This window comes from Salminus brasiliensis, chromosome 1, assembly GCF_030463535.1.
Source record: "Salminus brasiliensis chromosome 1, fSalBra1.hap2, whole genome shotgun sequence".
Taxonomy (NCBI): Eukaryota; Metazoa; Chordata; class Actinopteri; order Characiformes; family Bryconidae; genus Salminus; species Salminus brasiliensis.
The window spans coordinates 23,589,366-23,605,239 of NC_132878.1; the positions used below are offsets into that span (position 1 = coordinate 23,589,366).

Below are 15,874 nucleotides of genomic sequence, written 5' to 3' on the forward strand. Positions count from 1 at the left end.
GGCATCAAACTTGACTTTCCAGTGTTCATAATGGAAATATACTTCATTATTTATGCTCCTTTATTTTTATGAAACGGATGTTTTAAGTGTTTGTTTTCCATTCAGAAGCTTCAGACATTACACTGAAAACCCATAAACCCTTTTCTTCCCACCCACTCCCCCCCCCCAAAAAAAACATGCTTATCCCATGTGAGTAGTTGTCTGAGAGTGAGCGAGTGAACTCATTTAATCGATTGCCAGAGAATGTACATCTGTTCATTGAGCATGACAGCCATATGTAGCTTCCTTTTATTTGAAGGGTCAAAACCCTGAACGAAAAACAACGGACCAGAGCGATGCTCCCATAACCAGTTGAAATTTCAGTATTTTTAGCCTTCGCAAGAGAAGTTCATGGCCTTTTATTCTGCAGATCTTTTTATCAGACAGTAGGCTGTGTCCATCTTGTGGAATCTGCTCAGAGTGTTTAGCCAGAGAATGTAGCCTGCTAAGATAATTAGGTTAACAGTAGTGGTCTAGTTTTGTGTTTAAGTGTTTGAAAACCATTTGACACATTGTTTCTCTTCATTGACTGCTAGCATCTGGTTTGTTCTCTGCGGCTTTGGCTCCTTTACCACAGCAGTGCTTATGTTTAAGCGAAGGCTGCCAGCACAGTGAACCAGTCTCTGTCAGAACACACACATTGTCTCACTAGCATGTTTGTTATTTTGCTATGCATACATAAACACAGTAAACATATTAATGGTTAAGGCCTATTAAACCATCTCTTTCATTGCTTTAAAAGTAACCGAGGAGCTGATTTTTATAGAAAGAGCTTTTATTAACAAAATATGTCACCAAACATACAGATTCATGTTAAATAACAGTACTGTTTTCTTTTACAACTGACAAATCCATTGTGGCAACACTTCAACATTTAAAAGCACTGAACATCAATTGTGAACCACAGTGTGTGCTGATTAGTGGCGAATCCTGTAGCACATTATAAAATAACACTTAGGAAAAAGGTCTGTTTCTCTCCCTCTCTCTCTCTCTCCTCCAAAAGGCATTATTGTTAGAACTAGAGTAGACTTACATTATACTCAAAATGAAACTGAAGGCCTTTTTTCCTACTTTACTGTGTTCACCATACTATTAAAAGTACACAATAGATCTTTAAAGGAATTAATTAAATGACGGTAACACCAGTACAGTGCAGTACAGATTGGTCTCCATGGGAATGTCCATTAAGTTTGGCACACTCCTGCAGTTTAGCCCTTAGAAGTAGTAATGAAACAATGTAAGTATATCGTTTAGACCCTACAGTGCGAACACTCTTACTGCCCCTTTGCTCTGGAACAATCAATTTTTCATATCTGAGGGAGAACCTGTCAGTAATGTGAACATCACACATCAGTGCATTGCCCAAGCTCAGCCGGACACATCAGACCAATGGGAGCCTAAGCACGGGAGAGCCTGATTTATGACTAGAAAAGGCAAGTTTCTGTCAGTCTGCTGTTAAAATCCAGTCATTTTGATCATTACAGAGCTGTTGGGTAATGTGTTGTCAAGCCAAGAAAGTGTGATCAGTAGGGATATATAGATAGGGGAATATTGGGCAGATGGTGACATCCAACGTTTTACATGTACATATCAGTCGATGCCAAAATATACACATTTATAAAATGTAGAAACTGGGACTACATCCAGCTGGATTCACATTACAGATAAATGCAGCTTGGATAGGACCAGAAATGCAGTCAAATGAATAAAATGCAGATATACAGTCATGGTTTGGCATGAACTCTGCCTATTTAACAGCTCCACTTACCATATAGAAGCACTTAATAGTTCTGTAATTACTGACTGCAGTCCATATGGTTCTACACATACTTCGTCAGCCTCCTTTCACCCCACAGGGCCGCCACAGAGCAGGTCGTATTTGGGTGGTGGGTCATTCTCAGCACTGCAGTGACCCTGACATGGTGGTGGCATGTTAGAGAGTGTTTTTAAATACTGTGTCCACTCACTGTCTGCTCTATTAGACACCCATACATAGTTAGTCCATCTTGTAGATGGGAAGTCAGGTCATCCTCTAGTCCTTTATCAGTGGTCACTGGAAGCTGCCCACAGGATGTTGGCGGACTATGCTTAGTCCAGCAGTGACACTGAAGTGTTTAAAAACTCCAGCAGCACTGCTGTTTTTGTCTCTCACAATGCTGAGGTTGACCCACCACCCAAATAATACCTGCTGTGTGGTGTTCCTGTGGCGTCCTGAGCTTTGAAGAACAGGATGAAAGGGGAAACAGATGGACTGCAGTCTGTAATTACAGAACTATAGAGTGCTGCTATATGGTCAGTGGAGCTGACTGCGTATTACCACAGTAGTCTAGTGTCACCTAAACATCCTGATTTTCCAGAGTACAATAATAACATTAATGATTCATTTTGAATCATTATACTGCTGAATCATTATACTGCTGATACAGATATGATCCCTAATTTTGAAACACTTTAATCTGGGCTTGAAAGCACTTTTCCCAAATTTAGTGCAATTCAGTTTTCAGTTTTGATAATTGATGTTTTGTGTTGAACTTCAGACCTCCCCAAATGAACACTGATGCTTTAATCCCACACTAATGGATCAAACTAAAGTGAGATAATTGTCCGCTTTTAATATTAAAAGACTCCCATTTATAAGATATGCAGACAAACGCTCACCTACAATATAAAAGAAGAGCATTTGGATTTCTCCTTGTTCAGTGCCAGCCATCAACACACTAAATCACATCATAATTACATTTCTAATTGCCCCTGACTCAAACAGTTCTCTCATTTAACAGAATGGGCACTGCCACTTGGTACATGGTATCTCTGAGCAATGAGATTTTTATCAACTGGGGCAGAGTGTCACAACAGGCAGGGGTGGCAATGACTAAAATTCACAGTATTGACAGAACGAAGTGTAGAAATAGCAGACCACTCCTAGTTTGGAGCAGAGGTGACACTTTAAATCTTAGTGCTGCAGACACACTCAGCTGCAGGCTCTCCACTCTGCTTTCGGCCTAAAGTACACACTCACAGTTGAACATTCAATGACAAACTGGGCCCCTGGGGGCAGTGACGCACCCGCATGAGAGACAACACCAAATCCTCCCCAAGATGAGCACCGGTGCAGCTGGGACCGTTCGGAGTGTGTATGAGCGAGCGGCAGAGAAATGCAGTTTGTGTCTGGGAGGTCAGTTAAAAATGCCGCTCAAAAATGTAACTTAGCATGGCTTGCTAAGCAGTTTTATCCTCGAATCTTGCAATGTAACTTGCAAACAGTCTGCTTGTGAACTACCAGACGGGGCTTAATAATCATTCCAGAGGCATAAGAACTGCTAAAAAATAACTTAAAATACGCTGTAGAAATCATTTTACGAGCTGATTTCTTTTAGTGAAGCACAGCGTACGTTTGTGTGAACAATGAACTTCCTTAAGATGCTTTATGTCTGTGTTTACCTTCCTTCCATGGTTTCCTGAGCTTTCTAACGCAGCCTTCTAAATTGTGAAGATTTAAAAAGGTTTTAAAAATGCAAGCATATGGCACTTTAAAAGACCTTTCCAGGTCAAGTGTTGAAACCTCTTCTATGTGGCCTATGTGTTCACCATGATCAGTTGATGTTCCATCTGGCTGTGGATTGCTCCTTTGGGATGTTCGCAAGTTGTGTGACTTTCTTCGAGATGAGCTTTTGGTGACGCCGCACCATAAACTTTGGTGCTCTGTGGAATTTCCATGTTCTATGGTATATTTACCATAAACCAAGGTGGCTGAATCTCTCGGTCCTTGAACAAAAGTCAAATCTTAAACCAGGTATGGAGGCATTTTGACTAGTTTCATACGTCGGTCTGTTAAGGCTTGGAATGAAGTGTGCGGTTTGTTCAAGCTTGTTAGTTGTGTGTCAGAATGAAGAGGAGGTTCTGTTTTTTCCATTGGTGCTGTAGTGATAAAAGAAGAAAAGCATGGTGGTCCCTCTCTATAGTTTAACAATAAAAGTTCCAGAGAGAGACCTGTTTTCTAAGATCTGGTTAAGGGTCCTTTTAGTCCCCATAAATAACTCAGTGGTCCACATTCTGGGCATTTTCCTAAATACCCCGTCAGATATTTCTGCAGCTATTCTCTGGTCTGTAAACATTGCTTCCCATATTTTGAATGATACTGATTAAGGATAAGGTTAAATTAACTTACACTAGAATAGCATATATATATATATATATATATATATATATATATTTATATAGTTACCCATGGCTATAACAATGGGGCAATGGTCATGGTTACTTGGTCTGGGTTTCGGCTGCTCCCATTGGAGCTCAAGTAAAGCTCGTCCCGTCGGCACAGGAAGTGGCGTGCCAGGATCTTCCGGAAGGTGTGCCTGAACTCCCTGATGCGATATGCGTAGATGATGGGATTGACAGCCGAGTTGGCATGCGAGAGGATGATGGCCACATACATGACATAGTCAGCCTTGGCTAGTTGAGTGAAGAGCGTAAGGCAGTTGAGGATGTGTACTGGCAGCCAGCACAAGGCGAACAACCCCACAATGATGGATAAAGATTTAGCAGCACGAATCTCGCGCTGCAGCAGCCCATGATGGTGGTGGCTCTCGCCGTTCCCCACTGTGCTCCTGAGTTCAATCTGGCGGAGCTGCTTCCGAGCCACTGTGAAGATTTTGACATAGATGACCAACATGATAAGCAACGGCAGCAGCACACAGCCAAGGAAGTTGAAGTAGACCATATATCGCATGTCCACCACGTTCTCAAACTGGCAGGGGAGATGGCAGCTCTGGAAGAAGCTCTGGTATGTGTCCAGGTCCTCTCCATCACTAAAGTTCGAGTTTTGGAACAGAACACATGCATTTCTGGCCATGATGCAGGCATTGTCTTTGTTGTTCCAGCCCGCAAATGGAATAAGGCCAATGATAAAGGATAGAATCCATAAGATGGTGATGATTTCTCTCGCCCGCTTGCCTGTAACCAGCTCCTTATACCTGAGAAGAGAGGGAGGAGAGAGAAAGAGATCAGCCTGGGTAAAGGGTGAATCTGATCGAGAGCAACAGAGTAAACCCTTCTACTTTTGTCTGCAAGGAATGAGCACATTTCCATATGTTAAATCCCAAAACATCTGTTGGTACAACACCCTGAAAAACATGTAACCTAAAAATGTTTTTTCCCCTCAACAATTATTGTAAAGGTCCCTCCTCCATACTCCTAAAGTTCAGCTCAAGATTCTTTTAAAGGCCCTAAAGAAACATTGTGTATGTGGAGCAGGTTTGGCCTGGAAATATATTTTGTAGGAAGGTAGACAATGGTGTCCAACGGTGACATGTTAGTCAGCCACTGTTGATGTGCTCTAATGACTTGTTAATATTTTAATGAACAAAACATTGTAAAAAACAAAAAACAAAAAAACAACATTGTCATCTACATCCCTAGATCTTCACCCTGTACAAAGTACCTAACTAAACAGCATTTAGACTTTGATGGTTCATATCTTGTAAATCTAGTACACATCACTGCTGTCCAGTGCAAAACATGCATCTCCATTTTTGTCCATTTTTAGTTGTCTCCATGGTCTGAACTCTGTAGCTGTTCTGTACACTGTGTACATAATTCTGGATGAATAGACCAATATAATCAACTCTTATTTTACACTGACCTCCATTCAAAGTTAAGAAAATTTTTGCCTTCTCCTGTAAAGTCCTTAATTTTGAAGATACATGTTTTTTTTTTAGACAGTGTTGACATGCATCTGCACATACAGTGCCCTCCATAATTATTGGCACCCCTGGTTAAGATGTGTTCTTATGCTTCTAATAAATTGAGTTTTTTTCTAAATAATATAGGACCATGATGGGAAAAAAAGTAAAATCCAACCTTTAACTTAAGTGAATTTATTCAGTTGGAAAAAAATCCCACATGAAGAAATAATAGTTTAACATCAAATCATGTGTGCCACAATTATTGGCACCCCTGATGTTAATACTTTGTACAACCCCCTTTTGCCAACAAAACAGCATCTAATCTCCTCTTATAATGTTTCACAAGATGGGAGAATACAGATAGAGGGATCTTTGACTATTCCTCTTTGCACAATCTCTCTAAATCATCCCGCGACCTGGGTCCTCTTCTCTGCACTCTCCTCTTCAGCTCACCCCACAGGTTTTCAATGGGGTTGAGGTCTGGGGACTGAGATGGCCATGGGAGGAGCTTGATTCTGTGTGTGGTGAACCATTTCTGTGTAGATTTGGTCATATGTTTTGGGTCATTATCTTGCTGAAAGACCCAGTGACGACCTATCTTCAGCTTTTGGGCAGAAGCCACCAGATTTTGTTTTAAAATGTCCTGGTATTTCAAAGCATTCATGATGCCATGCACCCTAACAAGGTTCCCAGGGCCTTCGGAAGAGAAACAGGCCCACAGCATCACTGATCCTCCCCCATATTTCACAGTGAGCTTGAGGTGCTTTTCTGTATACTCAGCTCTTGTGTTACGCCAGACCCACTTAGAGCATTTGTTGCCAAAAAGCTCTATCTTAGTTTCATCTGACCAAAGCACACAGCCCCAGTTGAAGTTCCAGTACTGCTTAGCAAACTCCAAACGTTTGCGTTTATGATTGTGAGTGAGAAAAGGTTTTTTCCGTGCATGCCTCCCAAACAGCTTGTTGGCATGCAGACAGCGCCTGATGGTTGTTTTGGAGACTTTGTGACCCCAAGAAGCTACCATTTGTTGCAATTCTGTAACAGTGAGCTTTGGAGACCTTTTTATTTCTCTTATCATCCTCCTCACTGTGCATGGTGGCAAAATAAACTTCGTCCTCATCCAGGCTTGTTTACCACTGTTCCAGTTGTTTTAAACTTCGTAATAATTCATCTGACAGTAGATATGGACAGGTGGAGGTGAGTGGCTATTTTCTTGTAGCCATTGCCTGACTTGTGGAGGTCAACACACATCTGCCTTACTTGAATGGTATGTTTCTTTGTCTTTCCCATGTTGAAGAGAAATGGCCTCTGTCACATCATATTTATACCCCAGGGAAACAGGAAGTTGTGAATTACTAATTAAATGTTCCTACATACTCTGATCAACTTCGTAAACTACTGTAGAATTGACAGAAATACTTTAATTACATTTATTTCCTAAGAAATGTTAGGGGTGCCAATAATTGTGGAACAGGTGATTTTATGAAGAATAATTATTTCTTAGTGAGGGATTTTTTTCCCCTTAAAATTCACTTGAGTTAAAGGTTGGATTTTACTCTTTTTTCCATCGTGGTCCTATATTATTTAGAAAAAAACTCAATTTATTAGAAGCTAAAGAACACATCTTAACCAGGGGTGCCAATAATTATGGAGGGCACTGTATATAAACTGAATCTTGGGTAACACTGTATTTGAGGCCTCCTTCATGAAGCAGAAAAACACACGTTTTTAAACGGCAAGCACTGTCCTTGTGACGCTGCTGAGAACACCAAGATTTCACAGATCTGGTTTAAGAGAGGGAAAATATATTTCTAGTATTTTAAATATATTTATGGAAATGTAATATAAATATTCAACATTTACACATGGTATGTAAATACATTAACATTTCTTAACATTTTATAAAAAGCCATGTTGCGAGTACTGGCATAATCTATTCATAAATATTTATGTATTGCTTTATAAATACATTATTCAAATACATTATTCCACATATGGAAATAACACAATCATGAGCATTGAATTAAATGTTACCAAATGTTGCATATCTGATATTTTAGAATATAACATTATTAAATCTCCCTTAATGACTGTACCGCAATGTCTATTTTACTACAGACTCTGCTACATAAGTGCCTATGTGTAAATGGAAATGTGCATATCTGTATATTTTAGCTTGTATATGTGAAACAAACAATAGTGGAATAGCATATGCTCATGCGTATATATTGGATTTTTTTTATTTTTACATACAGTAAGAAATAATGCATCTACATTTCCACTTACCTTCTCACACCTGTGCTAATGTGATGTGACAATTTTGCTACCACAGAACACTAAACCAAGAACAGGAAATCAGGCCCGAGCACAAGTGAAAAAATATCAAAGACGGATTGTAAATCATGGCAAGAATGGTGTATCACAGGAAGCAGCTCTTGGGTTAATGAAAACCTCATGACTATATTTGGGTCTTGAGTTTTCTTTTCGGGTCTTCTGAGAAATGTTTTTGCCATCTTTGTGGCAACAACTCAAGCATAGAGTTTTATGCAAAGGTTAAGTGAACATAAAAAAATATATGAAGGCGGCCTGTGCCGGTTTGGACACCTTCTAGAATCAATAGATGGTAACACTCCCTTTGACAGAAATCACAGTTTTGAAAGAAAACACTTTTTATAGCAGTTAAATGTCTTTAAATTTTTTTTCGGAGGTATTCATGGATCATCTTGCATGTATGTTTTGCATGACATCATTAAATTATCGTTTTGCATAGAAATGTTACAGAAGCCATGCTATTTTCAGCTTCAGCCTTTTAACAGTGGGTTTTACATTTGCATCAAAGGCTTGCTGACGGTTTGTGGAAATCTTTTTTCCTCCACCTGTGCAATTTTGCAAGGGCAGAAGACTGAGCAACTGTGCATTAGAAGCTGTGTTTAATACACCTCAGCAAACAACATATAGCTGGTCAAACTTTTACATGTTGCTCTGCTTTTATCATGACCACATCATGTCATTTAATGAGTTCTGTTATTGTGCGTAAACAGCAAGTCAAAATAAACCACTGGAATTGCAACGGTAGGTATACTATATGGACAAAAGTATTGGGACACCTGCTTATTCATTGTTTCTACTGAATTCAAAAGTATTACAAATTGAGTTTATCCAGCTTTTGTTAGAGTAACTCTCTCTGCTGTCCAAGGAAGGCTTTCTACTAGACTTGAAACAATGTTGTAAGGATTTGAATTTATTAGTGACAAGAGCGTTAGTAAAGTCAGACTGTTAGATGATCACCATCCCACCTCATCCCCAGTTCCCCAACTAATCCAAAAAGTATTAGATGGAGAACCATCATTCCAGAGAACACCGTTCCACTGCTCCACAGCTTAATGCTGAGAGGGCATTTTACCTCTTTAGCCCACGCTGGCATGTTTATCTGCGCCATGCTTATCTCCTATTCTATAGGCAGTACTTCTCTATAGGGACTAGACAAGCTGTGTTTGTGCATTTTACACATCTGTGTCAGCAATGGGTGCAATGTAAAGTAGCTAAATGCATTCATTAAAAGGGGTGTCCACAAACTTTTGGACATGTGTATGGTCTTCATTTGAATCGTGACCCAACTTCGTAGCTTGTGTTTTCTACCAGTTATAGAGGGATGATGCCTACACAGAGGAAACTACCTCAGCTCTGCATATGCAGGCTTGAGTGATGTCCCTAACTCTTTAGTGCAGGTCACTTGATCATTGGTGCTCAGATGCTGCAGAGTCTGCCCACTCTGATGGAGCCAAGTGAGTAATACACAGAATGCATTATTCATCAGGCCCTCCCAAAGGCTGTCACAGCGTTTCTCTTCGCCATGGACAGAGATGATCCAGACGGCCATCAATAACAGCCCAACACCCAACCATGCTCTAGTGGGGTAGAGTAGAGTGCATGGCTGCAATGATGGTGACTAAAGAGATTGCTGCCTTGTTTTTCTTTAGTTCTTTGGCAGACAGAAGGGGCACTTAGCTGTTCAGTAGTGACTGAATCACAAGAGTATGACTCTTTGTGTCATTCTTATTTGTGATTACTGTTGACTTCTTCCTCTCTGCCCTTTAAGTGCTGTAATCCTATGAGCTCCATCAGTGCACTTGGGGATTTTAGTCCGCTTTTGATTTTGAAGATTTAGGTTTGAAGCATAACTGAATTACAGTAAACAAATACATAACAATGCGGATACAGGTACAATGCTGCCTGCTGCTACATTTAACTTTGTCAGTCATGCTCTGAGAGCACATGAATGAAAGGAAGAGGGGAATAGTTCTGGCATGATGACGCTTGCCAGCCCCCTTTCATTCTATTCTAAGCCCACGGCTCCCTTGCCTCCGCAGGTCGTTGGTCAGCATTAGGACAATGAAATGCTCCTGACGGACAGCATGGATTCCCCATGTTGCCCGTCTTTCAGAACACTTCACATGTCCAGTACTGTTCAGTACTTCTAAGCCCCGTTTTCTTGACCCTGACCTGTAAGCATCCTGTTCCCTAATTATTCCTGTCAGTCCTTGTTGGTGCCACCAAGAGGACTTTTGTTGAGGACAGTAGATTCAAAGAGTTTTGTCAAGCCAGCTAATATGAATGTTTAACATTTGTAACAGTGATGAAGATGTTTCTCTTAGTTGTTTATCTGGTCTGTCTGGTCTATTCTGTAGTTCATTAAAGCTATTCTCTATGGATAGACATTTACTCTACTTACCATTGGTATTTTGCCAACATTCACATTCATAAGCAGCTTTCATCATCACATAATACAGCAATATTTCATATAATTAAAACTAAACTGTGATGAGCCAATAACTAAAATGGGCAACTAGGGCTGGGCAATATTGCGCCTGTACTGTTATACCAAAACGACCCTAACGTAGTTATACTGATTTTCCTCCCTAATTTTAGAAAGCCAGTTACCCAACCCACTCGATAGAACTCTTCCCCCTGCCACGCGCAGCCAGCCAATGCCCCTTTTTAAACTACCGGTGATGCAACGTCACTGGGCAACCAACCCACTCAGATGAAAGTGCCAGATACACAGCTCTGATGCATCAGCTAACAGACACCAGTGCTGGCCATCTACAGACTCAGAGAGTGCAAGGCCAATTATGCTCTCTCAGGCTCCGGTTGCTGGTGGCAGGCAGCATGACCCAGTGGTCTTCAGGTCATAGTGGCAGCGCCTTAGTCCGCTTGACCACTCGGAGTCCCAATTTGTAGGTAATGCAGTATTTTTAAGTGCTGTAATTTATTCTCTTTAAGCTATTTTGTTTTCTTCTGTATGTTATTTACTGGGTGATATTGTTTTTAAGTTTACAAGCCATAAAAATAATAAATGTTTATATATTTAATTTTATATATTTAAATTTAAGTACATTTTTCTTCTAGAAGCGTTCTTTCTGTTTGGTTAATGTTTACAAGGGTCCTGTTAAATATTCTAAGAGAAGAAAACAGAACAAAGCAGTCCAATCAATACAAGTTGTATCAAGTTTAAAAGACATTCTTTTAGCATAGAGTAACAGTCCTCAATAAACATGGTCTTATTAAACAGATTATAATATTAACTTTAATACTAACAAATATCATCTGATCTCATATCAGATGTTATTGACACTGCTCAGAGGCTAACAAATGAGGACTGCTTGTCTTATGAGCTTGCCATATTAATACTTTATCATAAACGAATATCCACTGAGGGTGGCTGTGTGAATCAGTCTTTACTGAGGACTGTGTGTACCCCAAGAGTAATCGGTGCTCTGAGAAAAGGCTTCTAAAGCTCAGCCCCTGGGCTGTTTTCACTGTAAATGGTGTGTATGTAGCTGTGAGAGAGGTTCTATGCATCCCTGACAAAAAAAAGGCTCTGAAAGTAACATCAAACCAGCTCTCACCCACATGCCTTGCCCGTATTTGTGTGCAATAATGGAGGCACAGGCTATTGGGATGCAAGTCCACACTTCAGATTATGCAATGGCAGTCTTTTCTTCCATGGAGTTTTCAGTCCCTCTAGACACTAGCAGCTATACTCGGAGCACAGCTTTTGTGTTGGGGCGAGCGAGTCACGCTGGGGTTAGTGTTGAATGAAAAACAAGGGAAAGTGATGGGGAAGTCTGGTCCCATTGGAACAGAATGAGGACAGGCCTAAAAATCAGCATTTTTTAAAACTTGATCTGAATTGAAAAGGACAAACGAACAACTTGAGAGAAACCTGAGGTCGTGGGAGTAGACCATGGTGTTTTTTTGGGGGGGAAACCTGCGTGGGCTGTCTGTTCCTAACTACACAAGCAGCTGCAGAAGCACTCATGTAAAGCAGTCGTGGTTCTGTAAGACTACAAACACTCAAATCTCTTTTCGCTTTCGTTTGTCTGCAGACATGAAATGTGACCTACATCCTACATACTGTACCACGTTTGCTAATTCCGATTACTGTGACAGGAAGGTGAAGTGAAGTACTGATGCGGGAGAAATGTCCTTTCACCTTCAGAACCGCTCTCCCTTTTAAACCTTGTTCTACATGCAGCTAGACTTGCTGATCGTTCATCCCCCTGCATCATGTTAGACCTTTTAACCCTGTTTTTAAACAGAGTAGCTCACACACACAATGTGTTGGTGTCTACTTGCTAAGCACAGGTCAGGGATAAATCAGTTGAACTGGATGTGTCCATCCTTGCATCATTCTGGATGTCGGCGTTGAAGAAATCAATGACTAGTCAATGGGATTTCCCAAATTCAGTTGTACGGGGAACACCATGTGAAAAAGTCATTACTTTTTAACACAGTCATTACATTATTGTGCATAGAGTACTGGGCAAAAGAGCTATTTATCTGGGCAACGATCATTTATTTACTTAATGAATAATAGAAATTAATAATAGAACAAATACAAATAGCATTCATGCAGATAGTAGAGATTTTGTTTCTGTCAGTGTTTACTTCACCAGTTCCAGACATCTCGTTCAGAAAGCACAATAGTTATCATCCACTACCTGGGTAGTCTGTTTAACCAGTGCTTTAGGACAGTAAATTAGGCAAGCTGCTGCTGCTACTGAAGTTGAACAAATTCATATGACAGCAAGAGGAAATCTGAGGCCAAACCTTTGTGCTTGTGATTAGCTTAAATATGCCATTGCCAACGACTTTCCAGATATCAATACAAATGGGTGCTAGTGGTTAAATAAATAAACAGAGGCACATTCATCCAGGAGCTTGGTGTGGATACCGCTGGGCCCAGAATGAAGGCAACAGATTAGTAAGAAATCCCACCACAACTGCTATTTAATGAAACCCCAAAATCAATCACACAGGCCCTGCATGCCAAAGAAACTTTCAATTCCAGTTATCAACGTCAGTTTAGGTAAGCAACCCATGTTCCTAATCCTCTTTGATAGCCTTATCCTGACTTGACCAGCACCCTGCCAGAGTCTTGAGGTGGACGTGCTGCAAGAGCAGATTATCAACTCCAACCTCAGCAACAAACACCAACGGAAACACTCTGATTAATAAAAGTCTTTCTAATTCCACTGTCCATCAGAGCCAACCTGAAATGCCTTCAGCATTTCTGAACAAGACGAAGAAGAAGAAGAAGAAGAGCAAAAACGGCAGCAAGATCCTGTTGAACTTCGTACAGGTTTCACCATGGGAAGGTCCTAGAGGATAAGCCATTGATCTCCCCTGCCGCTGCATTGTGGAGTGCTGAGTAAATACCAGTACATTCTATAGGAATACCATAACATTGAGCAGATGAAATCAACTTTGATGAAATATTATGAAATGTTCACCCATTCATTATTATCTGCTCCTACATTACCTACAATGCTCATGTGCGCTGTGAACGTGTGAAGCACCTAAACCAGAGTAAAGGTCCATTTATATGACATATATTGTATATAACTTGAACTTAGTACATTTATGAAGCAAGTAAACTACAGAAAGTTCATTTGAAGTTCCTATGAAGCATGTAAACTACAGTACATTTAAATACGAAGCATGTAAACTAAAGTACGCTCAATTATAAGGCATGTAAACCAGAAGATATGTATATATATATATATAAAAGCATAACATTTAAATTGTTATTATTGTAAAACATAAACTACAGTATGAGTCTATATATGAAGTCAATGAACTAGAGTATGCGTCTATATTTGAAACATACATTTGATGTATACAGTAGTATATAAATCTATATATGAAGCATATCATAGTCTAAATATGAAGCCTGTCAACCATGTGAAGCATATTAACTACAGAATGAATATCAATATAGAACATATATAGCAGAGCATAAATCAACATGTGAAGCTTATAAACCAAAGCCTAATTCAACTTACACAGCACAGAAACCGCAGTATGTCTTGATGTACAAAGCATATAAACCACAGCATAGGGCTAAAATTACAAAGCATACAAACCAGAACCAGAGTAACACTAAAGTCACTATAGTCAACAGCTGAAGCTTATAAGCAGTACAGGTCAATATCTAAAGTGTATAGGTCAGTATATATATAAAGCACATGACCTGCTGTCCAGGTGTCTTCACTTCTTCACTTTCATCTATCATATAAAGCATCCCAACCAGACAGAGTCAGCTATGACTCCTGCAGACACAGCAGCCTCTAAACCCCAACACACAGGCTCATCTCCACTGCTAGTCAGAGAGCTTGCGTCTACATGCTGGTCTCGGCAGAAACGGTCCACAACTCACCTTAGAGGAATCTTGACGGCCAGATATCTGTCGATAGCGACGGCCAGCAGACTGAAGATGGAGCTCTGAGTGAGCACCAGCACGAAGCAGGCCAGGAAAAGGCATCCGTAAAAGTCCGAGCAGAGTCCGATGCTGATGGTGATGGCGAAAGGGATGGCGAGGCAGCCCACCAGGATGTCGGCCACGGCCAGCGACACCAGAAAGTAGTTGGTGGCGTTTTTGAGAGTGGAGTTGATGGCCACGGCCCAGCACACCAGCACGTTGCCCGCTATCGACAGAACGGCGATGATCAATTCAATGACGATGTAGTACGTACTCATCTCAGCGGAGACGTGCAGGGAGGGGGGACACACCGCCGGAAAGGAGCCGTTTAGGACGCCGAGGGCAGCTTCAGGGGTGAGGGTGAGGGTGAGGGGCACAGCCTTGTGCAGCAACAGTCCGGCACTTTCCCAACGTGGTTTGCGCAAACTGCCATCTAGAAGCCGAAAAGAGAAGCGAGAGCGCGAAGAGTGAAGATCATCAAACCACTGTAGCCACTTACTTTACACTAGCAACTCAGCCTAGACCTTATGTTTCTCCTTCTCCTTCTCCTTCTTCTTCTGGGCTCTTTACAGGTGCTCTACACAAGCCCACAGCCCTGTCAGCTCTGACTAGAGAATCTGCAGAAACACCTAAAGCAACGAGGCTGAGCAAGTTCGGCTCGGCTCACCTCATAAGAAGCCCTCGCGACAGGGTACGAGGCGAGGGTGTGGAAAGGAGCAATAAAGGGTGGGGATTTAAAGCTTTTTAAGGTTTAAAGGTGAGTAAAGGTGAGTAAAGGTGAGTAAAGGCTGGAGTAAAGGCTGGGAAACTCTTACCCTCCTCAGTGTTTAACCCGCCGTCTGTCTCCCGCTGCTCTGAGCTGCAGCAGCGCCGAGGAGCAAAACTTCAGACCCAGCGCAGCGCGCGGCACGCATGCCTCTTCAGACACTTACGTTAGCTAAGTCCATCACAGACCGTGGCTCCGCCCCCACGCCGACATGGCCACGCCCGCGTACGTGCTGGCCCCGCCCCCCATTGGGAGCTGCCCCTGCGTTGTGCCGTGTAGACGCTGCGCTCTGTAACAGCTTCCGACCACACGACGACGTCATGTAGGACGTAGGTAGCAGAAACACACGCGTGTAATCCAACTTTCCCCACACACTCATGTGCAGTAAGAGGGAAAAGACGGGTAACAGTGAAAGATTTGAACCACCACAAGCTTTTCAACCCTGTTTAGGCAAACAGTGAAACAGGATGCTGGGTGTTCAGAGCTGAAGTGGAAAACGTGAAAGGGACAGTACACAAGACTGACATGTAGGGCAGAGTAGATGGCACAGTGGTGGAAATGTGTCTTAGCTGAGTGATGTCAGTACTGATGGTACTGGTCCTGCTTTGCTTTCGATTGACA

General features: G+C 41.5%; 1 protein-coding gene across 1 annotated transcript; it reads right to left on the reverse strand.

Annotated features, from left to right (window-relative positions):
* Positions 1–796: 796 nt before the first annotated feature.
* Positions 797–15,394, reverse strand: adora2b (adenosine A2b receptor). Its single transcript, XM_072675048.1, has 3 exons — positions 15,303–15,394; positions 14,446–14,920; positions 797–5,012 (listed from the first exon to the last, which is right to left on the reverse strand). Exons 2-3 carry the CDS (start codon positions 14,763–14,765, stop codon positions 4,271–4,273), a joined length of 1,062 nt encoding a protein of 353 aa, XP_072531149.1. The 5' UTR covers positions 14,766–14,920; positions 15,303–15,394; the 3' UTR covers positions 797–4,270.
* Between the last annotated feature and the right edge of the window lie 480 nt (positions 15,395–15,874).